Source organism: Struthio camelus, chromosome 18 (assembly GCF_040807025.1).
Source record: "Struthio camelus isolate bStrCam1 chromosome 18, bStrCam1.hap1, whole genome shotgun sequence".
Classification (NCBI taxonomy): domain Eukaryota; kingdom Metazoa; phylum Chordata; class Aves; order Struthioniformes; family Struthionidae; genus Struthio; species Struthio camelus.
In genome coordinates this window covers 12,410,966-12,438,257 of record NC_090959.1, presented here as the reverse complement: position 1 = coordinate 12,438,257, position 27,292 = coordinate 12,410,966, and the positions used below count along the sequence as shown (strand labels likewise).

The 27,292-nt window shown below is 41.8% G+C and overlaps 1 protein-coding gene across 4 annotated transcripts; it reads right to left on the bottom strand.

The window, feature by feature from the left end:
* Window positions 1-158: 158 nt before the first annotated feature.
* Window positions 159-27,292, bottom strand: CASS4 (Cas scaffold protein family member 4). 4 transcript variants are annotated; one of them, XM_068912838.1, is made up of 7 exons: window positions 22,303-22,652; window positions 11,927-12,358; window positions 8,653-8,757; window positions 7,367-7,516; window positions 3,674-5,008; window positions 2,839-2,898; window positions 159-2,159 (listed from the first exon to the last, which is right to left on the bottom strand). In XM_068912838.1, exons 1-7 carry the CDS (start codon window positions 22,312-22,314, stop codon window positions 1,746-1,748), a joined length of 2,508 nt encoding a protein of 835 aa, XP_068768939.1. In that variant the 5' UTR covers window positions 22,315-22,652; the 3' UTR covers window positions 159-1,745. The 4 variants fall into 4 exon arrangements, with proteins under 4 accessions (XP_068768939.1, XP_068768938.1, XP_009682295.2 ...); XM_068912837.1 differs by lacking the exon at window positions 22,303-22,652 and adding an exon at window positions 26,970-27,292 and having other exon boundaries at window positions 274-2,159; XM_009684000.2 differs by lacking the exon at window positions 2,839-2,898 and having other exon boundaries at window positions 274-2,159.

The window sequence follows — 27,292 nt, the reverse complement described above, 5'->3', positions numbered from 1 at the left end:
TTCGGAAGAGGCTGGGGGGGGGGAGGTGTAGGACGTACCACGATGCCCCGGCGGGCCCCGGGGACTGACGGGCGCCGCCCCCTCTCACGCCTCTCTCCGAGGCGTCGGGCCGCATTTAGCCCTTTCATGTGAGAAACCATCCTCAGAAACCACAGTTTGCACATCTGAGGTGCCCGAGCTCCCCCCACTGACAGGAGCCGGGTTGGGACCTCCCCTCCCCCCCGCCCCCACGAGCGGGCTGCCGCCGCCGCCGTTGGGGTGAGGAAAGTCAGTGAGGCTCGGGAGTGAGTTTAATAGAAAACGTGCAAAGACAGCGTAAACTGCGCCTAGGCATTGCCCTGTTGGACCGCAGTACTATTTACGTGTGCCTACATTTAAATACATATAACATGGCGACTAAAAAATGAAAATAAAACTGATAAGAGGATAAAATTAATCCGCCTGTCGGCCCCCCGCCCGCCCTCGGCACCAATTGCATGTGTCTGTTTTGGCATTACAAAGTAGCTGTAGCTGCACGTAGTAGCAAAACTAATTGTCCGTTTTTGGAGAGAGAAAAGAAGAAAACCGGTACAACTTTGCCAAGAAAGGCCAGACTTCAGATACAACTGTTAAATAAATTAATGAGAAAGATACAAACAACACCCACATACCACCTACCCAATGTTTACCGGGCCTTCATCATTGTTCTAGCTCAGATCCTGCAAATTTTAGGATAAAATTAATGAAATATGGGAATTAGCCCACTAAATATACAGTTGCAAAGCCCGTGGGAGTGGTGTTCCCCCCCTCCCTCGTGAGCGCTGTTGCTGTAGGTGTCAAGGGAGAAATCATGTCATACTTCCAGTCTGTAGGAATAACTTTTCCAAAGTCGCTGTGTTTTTAGTGACTGCAGTTAATGCTTTTTTTTTTTCCTTCACTTCTTTGAAATGCTTCAGCCTGTAAATGAAGACCCCAGAGGCACTTTCCTCACGTATTTATCTTTATCGGGAGTCACAACTCCTTCAAGTCTGTTTCCTTCTGTGCTCAGCTGGAGCATTTCTGATTAATATCTCTTCTTTGCCTAGTACCTGCCAGATTTTGTCCTGTAATACACTCATTGCATTTATACATTAAACAGCTGCAAAGTGGTTTTTTTAAGCATAATTACAAAATTTGAGTACAGTGCGCTAGAACTCACCATCAGTTGATGATGGTTTCACACATCAACGTGTCATAACTTATGGATCAATATGCCGCAAAGTTTAAAGAGATCTTACATACACAAATACGAAAAGAAAAGAAAAGAAGAGAAAAGAAAAGAAAAGAAAAGAAAAGAAAAGAAAAGAAAAGAAAAGAAAAGAAAAGAAAAGAGAAAAGAAAAGAGAAAAGAAAAGAGAAAAGAAAAGAGAAAAGAAAAGAGAAAAGAAAAGATTTATCTGCTGTTTTTGGAAATTTTAAAGAATCAGCGAGATGATAGTAAAATAAATTTGCTCTAATACATGGCAAATATTCTTGTCAGGACACTAAGAAGAAGAGGTTTCCAGGCAGCGTCTGAAGTACAGAAGAGAAGAAAGTACAGATTTAATTGTACAAATCCTCTTCTGGGGCACAGAATCTGCTGCCCCAGGGGTCTTCACCTGCTGAAAGTGCATCAGTACCCGAGAAAGCTGCCCAACAGCCCAATGCCAAAGGACTGAAGAGAGAATCCTAACAATGGAGAAATTCAAGTTGTCACCAATATATTTCTAAAAATAGTGACGTTTCTTTCATTCCATCATTGCTCTGAACTGCTGCGCGTATTTAGAGAGCTCATCAGTTTGGTTCTGAAGTTCCCGCATTGCGTCTGCATTTGGATATTGTATTGCAGCATTTTTGGTGGCAAGAGCCAGATTCTTCAGTAGGCTACAAAATTGGCTGCTGCTGTGGAGAATGTCATTACGAGCATCTTTTTCTTGAGTTTCCTGGCAGAGAGAATCTACTAACTTCTGTCCCACCATAATGATCAATTTGCTGTGTGATATGAAGATTTCAGGCGGCTGGTTATTACTGAGACTATTTGTAAAGACACCAATTGCCTTGTGAAGTGCACCAAAACACAGCCTACAGTGTTCTGAAAGAGTGATTTTCTTTGCAGAGTCCTGCTTGCTTTGAATTATATTCCTTTTTGCAGATGGCAAAACCTAGAAAAAGGAGAAAAAAAAAAAGATTCAGCTTGGTAGCACCCTAATTGTTTCTTTATTTGCTCTACCCTATATTCTTCACCTTCCTTTACTTCCATGGAGTTTTGTTAGTTAAGAGACTCCAAAGTGCCACAGCCCAGAGGCCTTTTGCAATTGTTTCTCTTTTGTTAAAGTACTCAACTTCAAAATAGTATTTTCCCCCAATTACCTTTTCCCCAAACAGGTTTCACTAATAACACAATTTTAATAAGGGATAGCACACGAAGTGCTGTAGTTAAACATCAATCCTTTATACATTTGGGACTTCCAACTAGCAGATAATACAAATACGTCGACTTGACTTTTAATGGTACTGACTTCATGAGGGTAATCGATGATGAAAAATATAGAAAAATGTAGAAAACCAAGATAGTCCTTAACGAGTGCATTATAAGATATTTTGAAATATTAACTCCCATCATTATGTTTATTACATATGAGGAAAATAAACCTTTTGCACAGGTTTTCAGCAGTAATTCTGAGAACTAGTCCTAGGAAAATAATCAAAGAGAAAACAAATAGCTCTCTATGCATCAATATAGGTGTCCAAACCCAAGCTATTTTGAATTTTAACAAGCACAGAAACCAGGGACAACGAGTCCTTATAAACGATAGTTTTCAAAATCAAGAAAACCTATACCTTTGTTTTTGAATCTGTATTCTTCTTTGCTACCTCTGTAGTTGAAAGGATTTTCTGTGCCTGTTATAAATCAAAATGAAAACAAAGTTGAAATGGTTTACAGAAGATATTCCAACATAGATTTGGTTTTCCCTTATTTCGGGGAAAATGTCTGCTTGCTTTGCAGCCTTTATGTGCTACGATGATATGCAGCCTACATGGACTACAATGGCGCTTTTATTAGAAGCAGCTGTAGCTTTTTTCTACTAAAAATGTAGTGTCTGATCCTGCAAGATCTAAGACTGAAACCAACATCGACATAACGTAACTTATCCTAAACACTAAGGACAAGCTACCATTTCTTTGCGAAATCAATTACAAGAGTTAGATGCTTAGCAGGCAGTTTGGTACTTCTAAGGAGAACCATTCCTCTGACAATCTTCCAGAAACTTTCTAACAAATAAATTTGATACAGCCTAAGTCAGAAAGTTACATTTCCTGTATCATGGTGTCAGAGTCAACACACAAAATATACTGGCAAGAAAAGAAAATCTACAGAGAGGAAATATACAGCTTAAATCCCAGCTAAAAAACTAGGTATCAAATAAATTCAAATGGGTAAGCTAAAATGTTTTCTCAGTGTTGTCTGGCTACCTCACTAAATTCTGTGACTCCGGTTCTCTTTATAGTTACTGATTATAGTTACTCTTTATAGTACCTGCGCCCTCTAGCACTCTAATAAAATCCTGAGTTCGCATAGAGTTCGGAAGAAAAGTTTGTACTAATGCGCAGTTAAAACAATGCTAATAGTTTAATATCTGCAAACAATCAAGAAGAATATAGGTATTATACTAACCTGTAGCTGAACATAATCACAGTCCTCAATGGCTATTTCTTTTGATTTGTCAGAAGAGACTTGACTGTGGTTTGGTTTATCAGGAACATTTCTTTGAAGTGAGTCTAATTCTATTCTTCTGGGCGCTGTGATTTGGTCTGCCATTTTATATGCTATGTTCATTTTTGATTGCTTCATTTCTTGTTCCTTGTCACTCTTTCTGAAGAGAAGCTTTCCGTTGGCAATGATGATGGATACAAATCTCTTAATATCATCTGGAATTGTGCGAGCTACCATAACAAAGCGATCAAGATCATCTGGGTTGTTCTGAGGTTTCTTAATAACCAACACCTCTAGCAACCACTTGCAGTTGTTTAAAGCTTCTCTTGTTTCTTTTAAGATTTGGAATGAGTTCACAAGAATTTCTAACTGTTTTTTAATTCTGGTCTGAAGGTTATTATCAGTGAGGTAAGAGGCATTTACTTTTATGGCTTGAGCAAAGGCCAAGAATTCTCCCAGTGATACTTTTATGTGATCGACTGCTCTATGGATTTCTTCAATGTTTTTCTCTAGGTGTTCTTGTAATCTCCATTTACTACTCACAAAGATCATTAAACTCGCCACTGAGCTAGAAACACTGTGCTGCAATCTAGTCAGTGTCTCTATGGCTACGTCAAGGTCCAGTTTAATTTCTTTGCCAGCCTCTTCTGGTACTGACACAGAAAAGGCCTCTGCAAAAGAGTCTGAGGATGTAGAGGTGGTGCTGGTTCTGCTGTCCACACTAGAAAGAGATGATCTGTCTCGTTCTAATTTTACATCTCTTGAGAGCTGTGGAGGAACATGGTATGCTTGGTCTCCAGAGCTGCTGTTGTTTTTTCCCACCTCCTTTCTGCACTGCAAAGCAGTGGGCATACCTTTCGGAATATCATAAACATTCACTTCGGAAGTCTGATTCTCAACCTTTGGAGCCAGCAGACTTGGGGGTACATCGTGGCTACTGTTTTGTCGCAAAAGGAGCATGTCCCGTGAGGATGGAACGTCATAAAGAGGGACATCTGGAAACGTAGCTTTGTTCTGTAGTGGTGGAATATCATATAATTGTGGATTTACAACTTTGGCTTCAGTATTTGTTGTCGGTGCCCTGTACCTGGTGGGTGGTATATCATACAACACCTGGTTCTCCCAGGAATGGCCAGGAGGGCTCTGTTTTAATCCTTTTTTTTCTGGTGACACTGGAATATCATAAATCCATTCTGACTTTCGAGGATTTGGCAAGGTATTGTAATGGCCCCAGCACTTTTTCTGAGATCCATTTTCTGAAACATCACGTTCTCTTTTGGGAGGGACGTCATATAACTGCAAGAGAGCACACAGGATTTATAAGCAGTGTTTATAAACAAGAGAAATGAGAAACAAGGCTGAGTTCTCAGAGGGTAAATGTATACATCTCCAGTAATATCAATGGAACTGTACCTCTGAAAAGTATAGCTCATAATTCTCATTTTGTTTTCTTTATAAAAAGTACAAGCTGCACAGATGAAGAATAAAATAGTTTGAGCACAGGTAATGAAATCATACAGCATTGTTCCCAACCAATGACATCTGTGGGATCTTTCCTGGCTCCTTTGGGGTGGGAAGCGGTCATAATTCTCTGAAATGGCTACCCCCCAAAAAAGTGGAATGCCAATTTATTACCAGATAAAACCCTCAGTTTTACAAAATCTTACTTGCTTCATTCTGTAAGTCTCTCAATAAGAGGAAAGCACTTGATTTTCCAGTATCTCCCCCACCTCACATTCATATGCATACACTCACAGCATAAATCACAAAAAGGCACAACGGACCATTCTTAAATAGTTGCGATGAATTTACATTTTTACATAACACAGGTTTGCTAAGACGAATATAGATCTTATTTAGTGCCTTAAAATAAATGCTTGTGCACAGCTGAAATCTGTAAGCTGGAAAATGTGCGTGCAAGAATTCTTCTTGCATAAGAAAATCTAGAGTAATAGTAATAGGCACTTTGGGACAGATCACACCTGGATGCCTCACAAGCATGAGCAGGAGAGAGTGCAAGGAACTACGGGAGTGTTCAGCCACAAGAAACTACTGGAGAGACTGCTGCCTGACAGAAATTGTAGAGAGACTTGGTAAAGTCAAGCTTCACAATCTGCAGAAAATGAGACTGAGACGAGTGTTTGAGACCACAGCCAGAATTTTCTGAATTTCCCATGAATAAAGAATTTTAAGAAAATTTGATTTTGGAAGCAACGATAGACCGTGTCTCCAAAAGCAAATCTGCTCCCAGGCTGTTGCAGCTGGCCAGTATAATCGTTAACAGCCGTGCAGCTACCAAGAATGCCAGCTTCAATGGGCGCTTGCCTAATACGCCAGGTGCCAGGTTGGGGGTAGAGCCAATCCTACTGGTGCCTCTGAAGCCACACTTAATGCACGACTAGTCATGGGGCAGCTGTGAACCTGTGGCAGTTCTCTTCAAAGCCACAAAACCAGAAGGCACCAGACTCCCTGTGCAGGGAGGGTCAGCCCTGGGATCAAGGACCACCACCTGCAAAGGAGGCTGTCAGAATCCTCTTGGATCCTAAAACTGTTCAGGAAACCTGAGATGTTTCACACTCAGCTAAGTGTGTTTCACACACACTAATCAGGAGTTCCCATCCAGACATTTGTTTGTCATGAAATTTCAGACCAGTCATTTTCTCCAAGGATGGCGCTTCTCACACAGTGGGAAACAGCTGGGAAGGCTGATTCCTCCCTCATGGTTGTTGCCCAGAGCCAGGTATGCTGCACTTCCAAAGGAGGCAGCAGGAGACTGCCTGCACAAAGTGGTGGAGAAACAGACCCCTTGACTCCCCTCCGGCTTTATCCCGGGATGATGCAGCTTCACATTGCACTTCTGGGTCTATGAGCCTTTGCTGCCCTGACAATGCTTCACAAATTCAAACGCCCTTTCACAAATATTAATGGGGAAGGATAGCATTCATCTCAGGAAAGCTAATACCCCGGTGTTTGGGAAACCACTGTGGCATGGAGGACGGCAAACTGAAGCAAGCAAAGCAAGGATTTAAGCCTGAATCATTTATCTTCCAGGTAGTCTAGTGTGAGTCTTTGTTATATCCTGATATGGTACAGTAATGCATTTCAAATCTCAAAAAGGATTAATGAGATGGGAGAACTGTGTTCAGCCAAACTATAGGTTGAGTACACATTTTCTGCTCTATAGTTATAATAATAATAATGCTATTTTAAAGCAGGCAAACTGGAAGTGAGTTTCTTGTCTGAATTTTTGCAGCGACTCAGTGGCAGATCATGGTACAATTGAGTTATAGCTCACCATTGGAATGTGAACAGTTTGCTTCTGTCTGCTTAAATATTACAAACAGTCAGACATGCAAGAATGTAGGACACTGAATTTGCTTTTCACATTGTCATAGAAAGATAACAAGGCAAGAATTTTTTTTCCTAAAAAGCAAATACAAATACAGTAGTAGTCCTAGTCCTGCTAGGTTCCCTGACTACCAGAAGCCAGATAGTATTTGTTCCTTTAATACGAAGTACGAAGTACTGTGCTGAAGACGTGCTGGTCCTATCACTGGCATCCTCACCTACAAACACACCTCAAGGGAGGTAATACACCCAACATTACAGTACTAGAGCGTTATTATTCTCTGATGTCCGATGATTCTTACTTACGTTGCTCACTGGAGAGTCTTTCTGGATAACGGTCCCTGCCTTTTCTGGGCTGGATGGGATGTCGTAAAGCTGGTTTGGCTCTTCCCGGAAACACTCAGTGGACCCCAGCAGCGCAGACCGCTTTCTTCTTGTGGGTGGAGTGGCACCAGTCTAGTCAAAGGAAAATACAGAGGTTGGCTTCAGTGGTTTTTAGAGCCCACTGAAGACTTTAATGGTATCAAAGGCTTTCTGGCCATATGCTGCGTAGCTCCTGGTTCCTACAGCTTGGGTCAGGATACAATGTGCTGGAGAGCGGCTGAGGTGCTTTGGCACACTGCTGTATGGGAGGGAGATGGGCGCTAGGTGGTGCAAGGAACCTGGCACCAACACGCCTGGCTTTCCATCTGAACAGAGCTCACCCCACTTAAACAGAGTGGGCAAAACAAGACATCTGCTGATAACCTGACAATAAGTCAATCAAATTGGTCTGAATCCTGCGCTGCCGGGTGCTGTCAGGGAGCGTCGGGTGCGCGGGGAGGCTCTGTAGACTTGCTCCGCTGCTGCACGCGCATCTTCCCATCACGGGCAGGAGGGAGCTGGGCTGCGGGGCCTGGCGACCCTGACACACTGCAGAGGGGAGGTGGGGGAACTGTGGTGACATTCAGTCTCCCCAGGGAAGCACGGGCTCAGGAAAAAGATCATATGACAGGTTGCTTCAAGACGTAGATGCTAAAGGCATGTTGTCCTTCTTACCCTGAATGTATCAGGGTTACGTAATCTAATCCCTTGCATTTTGTTGCCCAGAGAGGGTGGTGTGGGTGACCTTTTAGTTTCCATTTGTACATGCGCTAGCACCTCTTCTGTAAACATGTCATTTCAGTTTATAGAAAACACTCTAATCTTCCCAGTCAACACAGGAGACAAAGAGACAAGTCCCACTTCCTGACAGGGCAAACCAAGCAGCTGGCCACTCTGTCTGACGCTGGGAATTCATCTGCGAAAAAGTGCCTTATGCCTGAATTAAGGCAGAACTAAAAGTGCTCGTTAGAAGCATAACCAGATTTAAGACTTATCTAACAAATTCAAAAGAGAACTGCAGATTTAAGACTAATCTAACAAATTCAAAAGAGAACTGCTTTAGGTTTTGAACTTCCTTAAAAAAAGCATAGGTTTCTGACAAATTTTACAGAAGAATTCAAAACAAATAGGAAAATGGTAGAATTTACTTCAAAATGTGTTCTAAGGTCTCCTGAGAGGGACACGGGACGTGGCTCCCGCTGCCCCAGGGGTACCATGACAGGACTCACCTGTGGGCATAAGGACTCTCGGCGCTGCGTTGATGGAACATCATATACCTCGCGTCTGATATTTGGGACTGAAGCCCGGCACGCTCTTGGAAGAGTAAGCAGGTGCTTAGAGGGGAAAAAAAATCATGAGTGAGCTCAGGACCTCTTTTAAAACTGGATTAGTTAAATAAGTGATTTAGAGGAAACTCTCCTAAGTGACTAAAAACCTTTCAGCTGTTCACTGATGCTAGTAGACAGGAACGAACTTTAAAAGTAGGTCTAGTATTTTTTCCTTTAATTCCCCTTTGCCAGTATTTCTACTTTATTTCAGATAGGAATTGACACATACAAATTAAGGGCAATCTGCCTTATTAAGCAAGGGAGGGAAAAGATTCAGAGAAAATCCAGCTTTAGATATCGTCTAAATCTTTTGACTACCCAAAAGCAGAACCGCTAAAAAAAGAAATCAGGGGAATTTCTACTTCTCCAGTCTCACAGAGCCATTAGTTCAAGCCACATTTATTGGGAGCAGGAGCAGCGAGAAGGTCTAGGCTGAGATGCGTTATTTTCTGGTAACGAAAGATTTACTCTCTCAGAAGGAGCATACTTAGTTATTTCAATGTCCTGTCCAGCTCCATAACCAGAGAAGTCTGATAAAGCAATTCCATTGTCTAGGTCAGTTACAGATTAAGTTTCTTATTTGCCTTATACATCCTTTTAAGAGCTACAATCAGATATGTAGGACAATTAGTTAAGATGCCAAAATATGAGTGTTGGAAAAGGACTTTTTATTGACCCCCCAAACCATTATGAGTTACGTTCATTCAGCATGGGTTCAGCCTGGCTCTCTGTAGCTGGTTTATAAGTGGACTGTAGCAACACCAAACTACTGACCCACGGCAACGCCATTGGAGATGAGATGTTACAGTAAACTATTTAAAAATTGGAGGAAGTGTTCTCCATCACGTAAGAGTGGTAGCCACTAAGTTTAGGGGAAATGTGGTAGAGGAACAGGACTCTGACTTATGTCTGCTTGCCTCTTATTCATGAAAGCACTCAGCTTTTCTCTGAAGAAAGGAAATGAAAAATTAACACAAATCCCCTCTGTGCTCTGCAGTAGGAGCCATCCTGTTTGCAAAACAGCACTAACAGGCACAAAAGAGACTTTCCTGAGAAGGCAGGATAAAAGATAAACGGTATCCTTAGCCCAAGCCTATTTTCCGGTGGACGAACCTTATTCAGTGTGTAACAAAAAGGAAACTCACTAAATATCACATCTGAGGCGAATAAATTATTTTAAAGTACTTTCAGTCACAATAGAGCAAGAAACTGCACTGCATGTCAGGCGACAAGTAAAGAAGTGACAACACTTTTAGGTAGGCTGAAAGCGGCATTTTGTTTTGCTTTCTTGCTTTCAATCAGCTCCCTCAAAGACCTACAGGAGCTTTACCCAGCTGCTCAGAGGACAGCTGAGTATGTCAGGAGCTTCGCCAGTTGTCCCGTAGGATCTGCGTGGGGCGATCCAGAGCGCCTCGGTTTGCGTCCTGCGCTCGCGTAGGCTGCTCGCCTCTTGTGCCTTCGCCTGCATCTGTGCGCGGCTTCTGACCGCGCCGGTGCAGTTGTTGTAGTAACAGCTGTGACGTTGTGCAAGGGGCAGCTCAGGCAAATCCGAACTTCTAAATAGTAAAAGCAGGCTAGGATATTCTTTGTTGTTGTTGTTCTTTGTTAAAGAAAACATCCGTATAAGGTCATGAAATGACAGAGGGACAGAAAAGGCCAATTACCTTGTACCACTCATTCTGATAAAAAATAAATAGATGACAATTTCAGGGTCTGATTTGCTGACACAACATGGAAAATGTGCATCAATATCCCATTCTATTTGTGAATGCCTTCTTTCGGGTTAGGAACGAGGAGAAATCAGATCACACCAAGTGCAAAAGGCTTTTTTGCCGATGACACCCAATTTGAGCTTGAAGTTATGGCAATTGCACATGGAGTTTGGATGTGCAACTGAAACACTGAAAATGTAGATTTTGGTCACCAAAAATACACTGAATTCTCTGCTTTCTAGCACCCATTTGCCACTTAAACAGGGAGCCAGCACCTCAGCTGCTGTAACTTGCCTTTTGACACTGTAGAATGAAAGCTGGCTAAATAAGTTCCATAAATGCAATGATCATTAAATCATTAAATCAACTCCAAAGGCCTGATTCAGGGCTGAATTTCTTTTCTTTGCCCTACTGTCAACTAGCATTTATAACATGATTTTCATACAGAGAATAGTTAGTTTAAAAGAGCTAGTGAGAGCTGAAGAGCTCATGGGACTGAACATGGGACTCCCTCCCCACCTGACACATTATTCTCCTATTATAAAAGATTCCCCATGATTTTTTTTTGCTGAATAAATCACAATTAATGTTAAGATACTTGATGATCCATTTAATCAAATTATGTTTTCCACTTACGTGTTTCATTTGAATGCCAAACGCAAGGAATAGGGAGGAAAAAAAGGTCCAGGTCAGGTCAGGCCAGGCCAGGAAGCTGGAGGATTGGGGCTTGCAACATCCCCTGCAGCTGAGGGGGCTGGTGACTACTGATGACTGCTGGTAACTGCTCTCATCCCGTGCAAACACAGACTGGCGGAGCAACTTGCGTGTGCTGTTGAGCAATCAATCCCTGTCTCTTCCAGCGTGTCTAAAACAGGTAGCTCTCTATTTTATGCAAGTCTAATGATAACCTTGAATAGCAGGAGAAGAGAGAGACAGCAGCAGCACTCTGAGCTTGCTGAGGAGCTGGAAATAGGAGAAACTAGCTCAAAGACAGCTATCTCAGCAAAGGGTGATTTATTTATTACAAACCATCTTCCTGCGTGGATGATTGCAAAGACCCCACATCTGCCCAGAGGACTCTATGCTGTAGACCATCAGAGGAGAAAGTTCTGTATCTTGCTACTTTAAATTTGGGAATGTGCTTGTAAACTGTTTCTAGATTTCCCCAAAGAAATGGTATATTCTTTACTTACTATCCTATTCTACAGCTGCTCTAAACTGTCAAAAAATGTGAGGGACTACAGAATAACGGAGACTATCGTATGTTGCCCAGAGCAGCACTTCTTACATAACACTATGCACTGCAATAGAATTTATAGGAATTTTCTGAACATCATTTATTTGAATAACTTTGCTGCAAATTTAGCTGAATTTTTCAGACCAATAGCCTTTATTATTTTCCATCTCCCAATAATTGTTTTATTTATAGCACTTGTTATTTTGTTATCCGTGCATATTCTTACCTGATTGGTTGAGCTCTGGGTCCTTTCACTGAGCAGCTGTGCAGCCAAGGCTGGTACCTGATACATTCCGTGGGCAGGTAGAGTAGAGGTCCTACCTGGTGATTTAACCCACCCGTCCATCTTTTCATATGTAGACGACAATGTGGCAGACTTGGGAATGGAAGGAACTTGGTAAATGTTTTGTTGGCCAGCTGGCAGTTCGGTGGCGGCGTCGCTCTGCGTGGAAGAAGGTGGCAGGTCTGCCTGAGAGCCATCAAGGAGCTGGAGGCGATTAGCAGGAGCCAGGCCCTGCCTGCCGTGAAGGGAACATTTCCACCAACCCTCACTGCCAATGACATTTTGGTCAAGAACCGTCAGGATGTCTCCTTTGCGGAAGGCCAGCTCATCTGAACACTCCGCTTTGTTGTCATATAGTGCTTTCGCCAGAGTGTTCTGGAGAGAAAAAATCAAAATGTGGGCATTGCATTGTTCATAGCAATAGAAATGCTACACTAGTTGCCAGTTTAGCATTTATCTCCACCTTAATTTCAATGTAATTCAGACTCACCAGTTTTTATACTAAAGAACATCTCTCAAAGTGTTGGTTTCATAGTGTTAAGCATTTTCAGCATGCATCTGCCATGTTCAGTGCAGTACAGAAATAAATCATATAATACTGTTATATATTTCCTCATCCTCTTTCCCCCGAGATTCTTGAAGAGCACTGCTAACATTCATTACTTTGACCTTATTAACATCCCTATATGAAAAATAGGTACTTTTTTTCCAATGGTATTCTAAAAATTATTTGTCAGAGCTCACACAGGAAATGTATCACCAAGCCAAAAAAAACCTCACACCTCTCTGACTGCTAACTAATTTATCTGAGGGCTTCAGCTGCACATAAACAAGGCTAATTGTTTCTTATTTGAAAAAAACATTGCTTACTTTCCCTTAACATTCTTTCTTTTCTCAAAACCTTGTGAAGACAGACCTCTCAGTAATGTCAACCCTAAAGAATTTAATAAGTGTCCAGTGGTAACTCCAGTGGCAGAAATACTAGAAAAGAGCAGTATTTGGTGTTTTGAATGCTGCATCTTCTAACCCTTTATCATGGCTCCTAACCCTAGAAGCCATTATAAGGAGAATATGTTTTGAATTACCTACAGAAACATTTCCATGATTCCCAGCACTGGGAGACTAACAGAGCTCACACAACAAAGTGATATTTACTTCCTTAACATCTTTGCTGTAGTGTCACATTCTGCAAATGACACAGGCAAAGTGCCCGTGATCGATGGTGTCCACGCAAGGCATCTTCGAGTTGCCACAGGACTTGTGAAGACACAGACTTCAGCTAGCTGTGCCCACGCAGCCCCGAACAGGACAGCTGGATAGATACTACCTACTACAGAGAATCCCACACTAATCACTTATGTGACACATCAGCTCAGGGACAAATCTAAATATATTTGTGCATTGTGATGCCAAACCAATTAGCTCGGCTAGCAGCTGCCTGGCATGGCAGTGCACTCACTGGCTTATCTTCAAGCAAACACACCTGAAGCAGTGTCTGTGTTTCTCTCCACAATACAGATACCACCGATATCCGAATATGTTGATCTTTAATATATCATTCAGCATCCTCATGCAGTGCTGTTATTGTCATTTTTTAGACAGAAAACCAAGGAAGAAGAGAGTAAGTGACTTTCCTAAAGTTGCAGAAAATCTGTGAGATAACAAATATTCGTATTTCCCAAGGATCTAATGAGCAACTTCGACCACAGAGCAGCCCTACCTGCCTCACCTGAAGCCTATAAATTTATGGCAATTACAAGTGTGTGGATAACCGTTTTCCATTTTTTAGCATATTTAGGATCTTGGTATTTGCTTAATCATTACAAGACGACAGTTAAAAGAAGGAAAAGTAGTAGCAGAAGGCAACCTTACTCATCTGAGGCGTTTGTACAAAGGGTAGAAAGAACTGTGGACATAGTGTTTTTCAGTACAACAACATCATATTTGCCTTCAGCTTTAAAATGAAACTGACTGCTTCCCACTGGATGTGTTCTAGCATTAATTTGTTATCAGAAGGAGCAAGCAATGTCCAAAGAGATAGCGCCCAAACAGGAAACATGATGCCTCATATTTGTGTCCAGAGCATTTGCTGTAAAGCAACAGCTGGCTTGAATTAACAGCAGAAGAAAATCAATTTGTCTGCTCAGCTGATGAAAGTGGCTTGTTGTTAGTAGCATACATTTCTTCGTAAGAATGACCGTGAACAATGGCCTTTTTATGATACATGGATTTGTCCATCAGCAGCTGTCCGAGATGGACAACAACAGTCCCTTTTACCTTACGCCACAGTTTGATTAAAACAATCTTCTTGCCTTAGACATGGTAGCCCACTTTCTAATTGGACAGCGGCAAATGCTCTGAACCACTGATGTTTAAGTCAGGTCTTCAGGAGTCTCATCACAGAGTGCAGCCTGGGGTGGGTTTGGGCTTCATATATTGTTGCAATTGTGATTAAAATGAAAAAGAGAGAAAGATAACTTTTCCTATTGTTAATCAGCAACACTTCTAGATTTGGCTTACAATTTGAGACCTTTTTATTGAGCACTAAACAAAACACACTGAAAGATAGTCCCTCTTCTTAAGATCTGAAGAGGACAGGCAGGCGAAGGGAGGAGCACTCTCCCCCTTTTGCGAACAGGCAACTGAAATATTAAGAGCCTTATCCAAGCTCGCACAGGAAACTAGTGGCAGAACCAGGAAGTCTGAACACAGAGGAACTGAGCCCCTGCCTTAGACAACAAGGCCATCCTTCCTAGTTACACCACTACAAATAAGAGAAAAATTGCTTCACAGTATAGTTTTAAAAGACATCTAGCTGTCAACATTTTCCCAGTTAATTCTTTCTTGTGGAAATAGCAAACTGAACACATCGTAGGGCCAAACTTTTCAGTTAGTCAATGTATAAAACTACACACGTCTAATTTTAAGTCTCAGTTGTTTTAGAGTAAATATGCTGACTTTTGCTAAGACAAAATTTGGCCTCTATGCATCAGTGAGAATTTCTGCAAATGGTAACTGTACACTACAGCCTCAGTTTACAGAGTGAGGAGGTGCTCTTCCCATCAGCAACACTTCAGCAACAATCAAATATGACTGCAGCAAGTATGAGGAGGAGAAAACATTTCAGCTCTTCTCTCATCTCTTTTCCTGGACAAACTAGATCTGTTTCTACTGCAAAACAAATAAAGTGAGAGAACAGCCAGGTCAGTGTAAGCAACAGAGGAGTCCATTCAGCAGCAAAGGTATTCCGCAAGAATGTGGTCAAAACTCAACTGACCAACATTTCATTTGGTAGTGTCAGGTGAGTATATTCAGGGGTGCCCACAGTGAACAAAAGTTAAATTTTAAGCTTACAGTCTGAAAGTCACAAACTTTTTCAGTATAGGGGTCTCTTCTTTGCATGAAGCACAGCACATATCCCTTTGGTTTTATCAATAAAAGCTGTGCAAACATCCAAGGGCAAGTAGCCCACAGTGAGATATCAAGTCAAAGCATATCACAGTGGTTCAAGTTTTTAAAGGGGGTCTCTAGTTTGTGGAGCTCAAATTAGGACATTTGGGCTCACATCAGGAGGCAACATGAATTCCCAGGAAGCTTTGAAGTCATCTCAGTTGCAAGCTGATGCAATCAGCTGATGCAATTGCAAGCTCCTTGCAATGCCAGTTGCAAGGAGGTGTACAGAATCACTGGACACTGGAAAATCTGACCTTGCTGGAACAACAAATCTGTTGTTCTCACAGATCATCTCAGATCATCTGTAAGGCTGGAACCTTAACAATTTCATTGTTAAATAGAGAAGTGGTGGAGACAGGCCCCAAACTCTAGACTGCAGAGTGCAAATGAACTGGAAGACTGTCAGGCCTTAGCTGAGCTATCAACAGGAAAAAGAGAAATGCGAAGGTTCTTCCATCTAAGGCAATGTTAAATTACATTTCAAGATTCAGGACACATGATCGGTACTGTAGACTTTGACAGCAAGTCTTTTCCACCCATCCTCAATTTCAGCATTGCATAAATGCACAGCAATATCATTCAACTTTTCATGATTTTCCTTCTGGACTACCAGCTCCGTCACTGGAGTAATACTGCTAGAAAAATGATTCCAGACAATAGTGAGAAAAAGCATTACTGATCTTACTGCCTGAAAAATCTTGAATTTCAGGCCCTTGCAGCCTGCTCATTTTTCAGTGCATTTTAAAAGGGACAGAGAAACGCAGGGAGGCATTTTGATGGAGATTTCTTACCCGTTTGGAACTAGCTTCTGAATAAGTTTTATAAGAAGGTACGTACACCTGTAACACAGAAATTACTAGTAACCTGTAACCACCAAACTACAGGAGCGTGCCAGGCAAAGCTCTTTTAAAAGACACCTCTTAAAATTGTTTGTTTTACCACGGGGCAAACTGGCACAAATACAAAACTACGTGTGGCAGTTCTTCTAGGATATGCTGTAAGACTATTTACACAGGCCTCAAAATTTATTCGTTGTTTCATTTATTCTTGTTCTTTTTCGGCCTCACAACACCCATGTCAGTCATATTCTGAAACATGTTGCAGTGAGATATGAGGATGCAAAAAAAAAAAAAAAGCCTAACCGAACCACAAAAACCCCACCACTACCAAAGAAAAAAACTAAACCCCAACCTCTTTCCCTGAATAGACACGTCTATATATAAATTTTCAGTGCCCACCCACAACCTGACAGAAAGTTGCATCGCTATGTTGTAAAACCAATACAAGCAACGCGACGGTAGCTCCAGTGATTCACTTTCTCCTGAATTCTGATCCCCCCCCCGAAAACACAGAAGGACGAACTTTTTCCCAAGGCATAAGAACTAAGAGGTTGAGCTGCTCTGCCTTTGTATTTTGTTCTTTATCCTTCTTTGCTCCTCTATTTACAGGACTAGTGACCCTCCCTTTTTTTTTCTTATTTCCTTTCTGAGTGTTGTGGTTACTTTCTCACCTAGCTTCTCAGGACCGGATAGTAGTAGGGGCTGGTGCGAAAGAGACCTAGGACGCGTTGCTTGTACGCACTATTATCATCAGAGGGATGTAGGCGGTTTAGCAACTGTTAGCAAAGCTCCGGTAGTTTTTAGGAGTCGCAGCTGTGGAATGAGTCCGTATTAGCACAGGAGGCCACAGCACACCTTGAAGATCAGCCTAGCGCTGGTAAAACACACCCTGTCACAAACTAACAGTAATGCCTAACGTCAGGCAGTGCCGCTGTGTTTAACTATTGAACAGGAGATCCGTGCAGGCAAGTAGTGACCGAGCTAGCCCAGGTCCTGGGAAGCCCTGTGGCTTTGGCAGCAAAGAGCTTGTTATAGGTTAGCTGCTCTTCCAGTGGCATTTGAGGTGGCACTGACCCCCTCGCGGTGCTAGCCAAATCTGCTGCAGCAGCAGAGCTAGATCAGTTATTAAAGCTACGTTCATCATGCTTGCGTTTCACTGAAGTCAAACCCTTAGCGATACGTTCAGAAAGGGAGTATGGTCATACTGAGTAAACCGCAGCGCGGAGAGGTTGAGTAAACTACCGTCATTCCCCTGTCTGTGCCCTGTCTTGCCACCAGCACCCAGCCCACACCAGCTCTGCAGGCTGTAGCCTACGTTCTCCATCTGCTTCTCACCTTAGGAAATAGAGTGAATTACTGAGAAGCCACTGGATGCCAAAACTGTTCCAATTTGCTTTCCAAAGAAATCTTACTTTCTGAAGCATTTTCAGACGAACTCAACCCAGCCACTTGATTTTTGCGATCACCGTAACATCGGGGCCAGTTTTGTAGAAAAAAATTACAAGCTATTTATGATAGGTGAGTTGCTGGATCTAACAAAACAGATAGATAGCTAAGGTGTATCAGTTGTATCTGCAGTTATGTGGAGTCAGGTTATTTGTAGTACAGGATCTGGCTTGTCTAATTTGAGGATATTTGTCAGAAATCAGGCCCTATCTACACTTTCAGCTGTCCAGGACATATGTAAAGAATCACTGTGGCAGCCCCTTTCTATCATGTAAGCAGAAGCATCTCTGACCTGCCATTAAATATAAACAAGTTCTGCATTCCCAGGATCGCAGAGACCTTATGGGTTGCTTGGATAGGAGGAAGCTGTGCTTTGGGGCCAATGGGACCTGCATTTTTTCTTTATTACCAGAGAAGCGGAAACTGGCTGTCTAACACTATCATCCACAAAATGCCATCTAGGCCAGCTGTGTATAGCTCCTTGTTATTTTATGTGATCTCTTTAATGTGTCCTTACACTAACCAACACGTTATAAGTACTAAAGCAATGTAGAAGAGATCAAAGTGTTTTTCTTCTTTGACGTTTGTTGCTTCTTCCCTGTCAGCCCTTCGGCAGCCCAGAAAAAATATTCTAAGATGAAGAACATCTTCAAGCCAGTCCACCGGCCCTTGAGAAGGCACCTTGGCAGGCAGCGCTGCTACTCTTCTCTCTCACTAAGCAGATTTTGACAAGTCGATGACAGAGCACAGACCCAGAAGGCAGAGCCTGCATCCTCTGTGGCCTCTTTTCGAGACGTTTTTCTTCCCCACACTGGGGTCCACGACCTCGTTGCAGCAATGCAAATGAGTCTGTGCCTGTTGAGCCAACTGTGCTCAATAGCTTTACAGCGTAAGACCTCTGGTAACATGGTTCAGTTAACTCAGGCCTGAGGAAAAGTCCTTGTGTACCTGGAAGTGGATCTTTCTTTTTTTTTTTTTTGGACTTTAGATCAGTTGATCTAATACAAGATAGCAAATCTCCCTACAAGTTTGCTTTTAAAACCTTTATTGTTTGTATATCCTTATCCAGCAACACTTCCACCAAAAAACGTAAGCAGCCCTTGGGAGTCTTCAGAATGAAAGCTGCTAACTCATGTGTCTTAACGAAGAGAGGACAAATTTTAGTTAAGGCTGATAATTGTGCCTTTCTGTACAATTCTATAAAAGATAGATCTATAACCTCAAAATGGGAATACTCACATAGAGTGACATGTGCACTCTGTATACATGATAAATATTTGTGCCAATGCAAAACAAAAAATACCTTACAACTTCATACACCATTTAATATTACTAAGATCTCCTGATCCCTTTCCTATCCAGATCCTGATGCTGAGCCTATAACACTATTCACAGATAATACAATCTCATATAAAATATATGCAAATGTCCCTAGAAAACTTATCCACATAATGATAATTTGAGCAGCTTCCCTGCGAGTCTGCCAAAATCATTTCTGCACTCCGGCAGTTTGTGTCTGGAAACTCCAAATCACTGTTATGCACTATTTCATCTGATCTGTGTGCGTGCTAATACTTCACAGCATCTTCATTTCCAAATTAAAAAAGCAAATATTTTATCTTCTATTGTCTTATCTTTGCATCTTTAAAAACCTATTGAAATAATCTAAACAAGAGATAGTTTTAATCATAGGAGTTTCTTTTGTGGGTGAAGCACTTTTATTGCAGGAAAATTAGACTTAAAATATTTGAGGAGAAGGAAGAGATACAATTAAGGGCAGTGGGCTGTGTTTGCAAAACAGTTATGCTGATGCCTCAGCGATACCCTTTGACATGTTTACATAACTGTTTGCAGTTAATCTCTTCACTTCCGAACAAAGCTGAAGAAATAAACATTCTCCATTGCCCTGTTAGCTGGGAACAAGTTTCCCAAAGAAGTCCCTGTTAAATAGAACCCAGATTCAGTCAGTTCAACTTTTACCCAATTCAATTAATTGTAGATAGAGCTAACATCTTTCAACACATGCAGAAGAAAGAAGAATTTACCATAAATGCTCTGATCTTTCTCCACATGCATGTGAGCTCCTCCTAGGTGAGCGCTGTTGTATGTCCTGCTTGATGTGCTTCATTTTCTGTGACTTGCAGAAGCTCCTTATACTTTATTGTTTGGTTTGCGTATTTTGTCTGATTATACAAAAGTTCCATATCTTTTTCTCCGGACGTTTTAAAGAGCTGAGTTTAAGCAAGGATTGACAAGGACTTGCTTTTATTTTCTATTCAAAGGCTTAATTAATTTCTGGAGGGTGGAACCAGGTTCTAATGATCAGGTTTGAAGTTCTGAATTGTCAAATTAGTCTTTGATAAAATAAAGAACAATTAGTTTTCAAGCTTCAGATGGAATCGCTTAGTGAGAACTTGTGTGGAATCACATTTAGCCAATGATACAGCGATGAGGATTATAAAACAGTTTTGTTAATTTTCTTCAGTTCCCTTTTCTCCAGAAGTGGAGTTCATCAAATTATAGCCGTACTAAAACGAACAGAAAAATCCCACTGTTTTCAGTGCCACTCTCTTTTTGTTCCCACTCCCCATATTTTCACATGTGCTGTTTCGTGCCTAAATTCTAGGAAAAACAAACTGCCATTTCTGGGTATTTAAGAAATACATATATATGTATCTCTGGGTTTTGGCTCCTTCTGTCATACCAAAGTTCTTTACTCATATGCTCCAAAATAATTACTTTTTTGACTTTTCTGAACCTTCTTAGTATCTTCATTGTATTCTACCACAAAATATATATATTTGTGGTAAAATATATCCATGTGTGGATATATGTTATATCCACACATGGATTTAAAAATGCAGAAAGAAAGCTCTGATGAGTATTAATTTTCTCTTTCTGGCTTCTAAGTAGTAGATGCTTAATACAGATTCTTTAGAATTGGGTCTTTGCTCGTCTTCCTCTACCTGCCTCAGGAATCGGCAAGAAATTCCTAGAATAGGTCATGGGAGCAAAACAGGTAAGCTGCCCATCTTGCCCTGGCTCATACAATAGGTTTTGTTTGGAAGCAAACCATTTTCTAGGTTCTCCCTCCAGCTGAAAAGTACCAGTTACAGAGAAATTTAGCAGAGAACAGAACCAATCAATCGTGCTCTAATTTATCTCCTGTACTTCTCTGGTAGACAAGAAAATGGGCTTCCCTCGTGACCACTGAAATCACCGTTCCAAGAATAAATAGCATGTGGCCATGTCCCTAATTGCAAAATTTTGTTTGTAGCGACTGCTGTATGCTCTTCCTCCTCGGCGCGTAGGTGTGACAGGACGCTGTTCCTTGATCTCATATTACTGGCAGTGGGATTGCTACAGATTGCGTGAACGTTGTAGAAATAACTGAATAACTGAATAATACCTGACCAATAACTGAAGGAGCAGATGGTCAAGAGAGGCTGCTCCCATGGACTCATAATGAATCAGTGGCAACACCGCGACTCCTAAATGCGCCAGCATCCCCCACCTCCCTCATTTCCATTATCTGCCTCAAGATGTTAATTTTTTAAGACAACCTGTTAGGGCAAGGTTTCGTTTATCTGAAATTTCAGCTTTTTTTTTTTTTTTCTGGGAGAAGAGGTGGATGGTTTTTCACCATCACTAATATATGCAGCCGCCCCGTCGGCATTAACATACCGCACAGGGCAACCACAGAGCTCCCTGCTCCGGGTTACAGCTGCCAGAGATCAGCTGCAATGTTAGCCTGCAAGACTCACTCACTTCCACAGCCAGAGAAATTCTGTCTTCTACCTACCGCAGACTAACGCTAGGCATCTGCATGTGCACTGTCCTGGAAGTCTGGAAGCCAAATATTAACAAATAATTATAAAAGAGATTTGATGCACTGCATAAAGGTATCGCTCTCCTCCCAGAACAGAAGAGTTTTCCCTAAAAATGAACCCTGTCACCGGTCGTTTCCTCTTTTGAGCTTCAGTTCTCTTTGCAGAAGAGCTCTCGCAATAGGATGGGGGGTCAATCATTATCCTAGAGTGCAAAAGCTTTCCCAGCCTCACATAACTCATTTTCAAATTACTTGGCATTTCTATATTAAAGAGTGACTCCAGTTCTTAACATATTTCCATTAGCTATTTCCTAGTAGTCAAAACTACTACGGCAAAAATACATGTGTGTGGCTCCTCTTTTGGATGAAGTATAAATGCAAGACAAGCTTTAATCATTTATGCTCATTAGTCCCAGGAAAATGAAAAAAGGGAGGGGTTTCTAAGGGGCAGCCGGTATCATTCAGTGTATTTCTATAGTAAAGTGTATCATTGCCTATTATTAATGGTATAAAACCTCACCCTTCTTAGCCACACTATTGTTCTTTTTGATAAAACATTTTTACACCTAAGTATAGATTTTGTTTTAAAAATTAAGACCATGTGTTCTTTCAGTAACTTGTAAAGAGGATCAACAGCACCCTTTGAAAAGCAACCCTGACAGATACAGATATTTACAGTATATAAACTTTCATTAGAAATCTGATAAACAACGCAGCTAATTGCAAGACAAATAAAATTATCTCGTACTTACATTGACCTTCATTTTGCTGCCTTCTACTTCCCTGTTACTCCATCCCCTAAAGGAGGCGAATGCAATCTCTCCCAGCCCAGTTCTTCAGATTAGGCAGGAATGCGCGAGGGTCTGGCTGGACGCCTGCAGAGCGAACGTCCAGCCTCCTTCCCCCTGCGCCACGTTTGCTGGGAGCCCCAGAGGACAACAGCTATTGGGACCGAACGGAGCTAATTACGCAGCACAATCATCCCCGCGGTGCAACTGGCCTGCAGCTGCCGATGCAAACGAGGGCCTGGCACAGGGACGCACAGATGTCCCCGGAGCCGAGAGCCATGGGGGATGCCGTCTGTGTTTTATAGCTACATCTCAGCATGGAAAATACGGCGCCAAGAACATGGTTTTCTTGGATTTTGAGGCATATTCACAGCCTTTGCGGCATCATTTTTTGCTCCTCACTTTTCCTCCCTAAAAGTGGTTTGGTCTTATGCTTTGACCTTTTTATATTAAATTCTCTAGAAAATAACAGGTCTTCTTTGTAGTTGCATAAACCACTGCAAAAGACTCCCCTAGTTTAAAGGCACAGAACCTGAGAGGAAAGCTAAACATTAACTGCAGGTAATGGATTTTGTTTTTAAATTATTTAATTAAAAAAAATTGTTTAATACTATCAAACAATAATATTGTTTAATATTATTGTTGTTTTTGTTGCTATCTGCTCAACAACAGCTCTGCCAAGGTTGTGCTTATATAAATGGGCAGATTATACTGCTTCTTTACTTTTTAATATCTTTGCTTTTGCACACTGTCACTGGCAGGTTTTGCCCTACTCATCCCGCCTTTTCTCTAGCTACAGTGTTTTCCTTCCTCTTTCTGTAGTAGCTTCAGGATGAAATTAGGCATGCTCCCAAACCCACAATCAAGTAAGCAGAAAAGGAATGTATCTTGAATAGAAAATATTGAATTGAAAATGCTTTCTCAACAAAGTCTGCACAACTGGACAGGCTAGGAACAGACAAACAGCTAATACATTTGTCCAAACGCAGAAAACTACCTGGCACTAGGCAATTCATTTGAATGCCTTCTGATGTTGTTTGTTTTCTTTTTTCTTATGATTACAGCCAGCACTTTTACTAGTGTGAACACTCCACATCATGCAATGGATAAAGAACAACCGTTAATTTACTACCCTGAAATCTGTAAGGTGCTACCAGCATTTGTAACAGTCTAGAAATACAAGTAGCAAGGCTGCAACTAGAGGTCACAAGACGGTCACAAGACCGCTTTTGGGTGATCCATCAAATTGGTGACAGCTAGGCATTGCAATGTGGCGAAGCGAATGCCCCTCGCCACCCGGGGTTGCAGCACTCGTCCTTGCAGCCATGGATCCACCCGACCCCACTGCCAGCCCCATCAAAGCACCATGGCCATAGCTCAGAGACATTGCACCGCAGAAGATGGAGAGCGTCTGGCCTTCGGCACACCTAGGAGATAAAGGCGAGCAGGTACCAGCCCAAATTCTAAATACTACAGTCCAAATCCCTACCACTCCCCCTAAATTTAGGCAGCTAGTCCAAGAGTATAACCCTCAAAGTCTTTGGAGCTTGAATTGGGTATAAATTGCAGGGCTTCCAGCATGCATGCATGAATGCCCCATTAGTTCATGCTGAGCACCCAACTAATTCAAGCATGAGCACCCAAGCAGTACATGCACAGGTACAGAGCCGGGCACATGTGGCAGGACTTGGCAACCAAGGGCCTGCAGTGGTGCCATCGCGCGCCAGAACGTCAGCCAGGCGAGTAAGCATGGGACATCTCTGCTCAAACACATTAAAGAAAGAGTGGAAGGCTCAGTGGGAGAGGACATGTGAGGAGACATGCAAGGAGACACGTGGGAGATGCTGGAAGAGACACATGGAGGCAGAGATGGTTGAGGACATGCTTCACAGGAGACACGCTCATGCCAGGAGGTGCTCCATGCCTCAGGGATGCATTGCCCTGGAGGGACTGCGGCCCACGGGTGACCCTCCACGGGATGGGGACACCAGCAGCAAGCTGCAGCCCATGAAGGAACCATGCTGGAGCAGCGACAGTAAGAAGCATGAAGGAGGGGAGGAAAAGCAGTATGAATCCCAGGAGGGTGGCAGACCATTACATGCTGATCCCAACCTCCTGCGCCATCCATCGCCTCCCTGGAGGAATTGGGGTGGACTGAGCGTAACGTGGTGAAAATAAAGCAAACTGAGACTAGGAATGGGGAAGGAGAAGCATTTGCCTTAAGCTGAGCCAGGGCAAGGGAGAGGAAAGGTGTTTATTTAAGTGTTTGCTTATTGTTTATGTTTTCTTTTTTTCTCAATACCCAAATCAGCAATTGTAAGTTTGTATTAACTGACAATAAATGAAATTAAGAAAAAATTCCCTGAGCCAAGTCTGTTTTGCCCATGACAGAGCTGAAGTTTTACCTCTCAGATTTCCCCAGGGAAAGATGGGCACTGAGTTCACTTCCAGCTGACTTCCCTGGGAATATTCCCAAATTAAATATTTGAGGCCCAGAAAGACGGAAACTTCGCTATTCTCTCCAGCATTTCCTGTTGGCTATTTAAGTACCTCCTTGCTCAATACATTAACTGTTGCAAATCCTATTTTGAGACACCCTGCTCCCAGGTATTTGAGGTGGAGTCTGGGTGCACAGCTGTAGGCATTTTGAGTCAACTAGCTCCAGGCGGACATATTCCCAAGGGCAGACAGGGCTCACAGAAACAAATCTCACATCTCGCATCTGCTTATTGTTATCCTTGCTCTTTCTCCAGTCATCTAAGCTGAATCGCTTTTGCTGTAATTTAAATTCTATTTCTTCTTACCCTGTCACACAGTGAACAACCTGCTCCTTTCATATTCTACAGCAGCTGTTTATGTGTTTGAACACTGTGACTCCCTCCAATCTTCTCTTCTCTAGGCTGTGAAATCCCAGTCCTTTCACTCTTTCCCTGTAAGCCCTGTTTTTCATTTCTCTGACTATTCTCATTGCCCTGATCTTGACTTCCTCCAACATGTCCGTATCTTTTCTGGAGACGTGGCAAACTTCACACAATAGTCCACCAGAAGCCTTTACCAATGCTGAATACTGGAAGACTGTGTGGAAAGACTGTTGTTCATGCACTTGTGCATGGACAAGACCAGAATATGTAAGCTGGGCATTTGGGAAAAAGAGACAAATTTCAGACCAACTTAATCTGTAGTTAAGACATGCTCCTGTTTTTCTTTTGGTAACAGCACAGTCAAACAGTAAGAGAAGTGTTTCCCGCGCATGTTCTGTAACCGTGCTTTAAATTGCACCCAGACATGCAATATTTCCTGTGCAGACTTTGTCACTGGCTCATACACAATAACGAAGAAATAATGTCATTTTTCTGGGTGCAATCATACACTGAATTCATTTTCAGAAAGAATTTATCTTGCAAAGATGGAACAGTTGGAGCACAGCAAGAATTGCAAAGTGTTACTTGTCATAGCAAAGCTACTGATGGTTGGTACACGGTGCTTCAAGAAGTCCAGATACTACAAAAAAACACATCCTTAGTATTTGTGTATTAAGTACAGCATTCAGCTATTACGATAAACAGTAATGTACTGATACTAGGATAGTGGGAACCTTATAAACAGCTCATGAATGATATAGCAGAAAGAAACTTGACTTTTCCAGTTGTTATTTCCCCTGTGTGCTGTGGCTGTGCCTAAGGATCTCAGAGCAGGACTGGAGATCAGGTTGCTACCATTACATTTATTTAAACGTCAGCAAGCCACTTAAGAAAACTGAAAAAATACTCTGTTCTCTGGAATAGAGGTGAAAAATGTTTTCCATCAGTTTCTGCTGACTTAACATGAAAAATTGTCCTCTTATCTTTACAAACCTCAGTGGAAAATGTTAAATGGCTCATCAAGCTGAGACTAACCTTTTTTCCACTATATTTTGTTTCAAATTTCCAGCCAGCAGTTTATTTACAGTAAATATTGAGATGATAATCCAAGATGAAAAAAATAATTCTATTACGCTGCTTACGAAGCTTGCAGACAGCAGGAGAAACAAAGCAGTGAATTAGGAGACAAGACTTCAGCATTCTCTGGCCCTTACAGCTCCAGCAAGTTAATTTATCCATATATGTATATGAAATTATATTAGATGCAATAAGAATAAATGAATAAATTCAAAAAACTTATAAACCAGTTGCAGTCTTTTGAAACAAACAAAACAGTACTTTCTACTGTTTGATTTCTTATGTAAGAAAGTTCTCTGCAAATAGGTCACCTGAACTACTGCTGTAAGTCTCTGACAATATAATCACATATCAAATGTTACTACTGGATGGCAGTAAGGCAGATGGAACCTTGGAAGTATATGTTTATTATTTCACAAATTTGTTTATTCACAGGTGTTTACTATTTGAGAATCCTACTTTATTCAGAGTCCTTTCCAAAAAGGCATTTCCTGTAGTTAACGATTTTGTCACAACAAAAAGCACAGAGGTACATCAGGCGCATTAGCATCCTAACAAACCTTCCTTCCACTTCAGGATTAGAATACCAAACATTTCCAATACCACCAAGCATCATTTTGAATTCAAAACATCAAACCTACACTAGGACTTTTTTTTAATCGTTTATGTGCTGTACTTGAAAACTAGACATACCTTTGCAGTTCTGTCGATTCTTCTGGTTTTGTCCATTGTTGTCTTTCACCAGCAGTGTCACTTTGAGCAATGCAGATTACTACTACTGGGTAAAGAGGGCTCAGTTTTGTACAGTCACAGTGTGTCAGGAACTATTTCTCAAGAAAACACATCTGACAGCTATACCCTTAAAAGCATTTAGGAAGTTGTACAAAAGACTCTCATGAAAGACAGTTTCTGCGACAACAGATAAGATTAAAAAGAAAATAAACCAGAAAAACCCTAATGGTGTCTAGCACTGAGAAGAAAGTCTGCCTGCAAGCGGAATCTTCCTTGATCTCTCT

Excerpts from the sequence above, each read along its gene's own strand:
- CASS4 (XM_068912837.1), bottom strand. The coding sequence starts at position 27,005 with ATGGACAAAACCAGAAGAATCGACAGAACTGCAAAG. Across the intron at positions 5,009-7,366 it reads AAGACTCTCCAGTGAGCAAC|TTATATGACGTCCCTCCCAA; the intron begins GTAAGTAAGAAT and ends GCTCTCTTGCAG. Across the intron at positions 2,160-2,838 it reads ATACAGATTCAAAAACAAAG|GTTTTGCCATCTGCAAAAAG; the intron begins GTATAGGTTTTC and ends TCCTTTTTCTAG.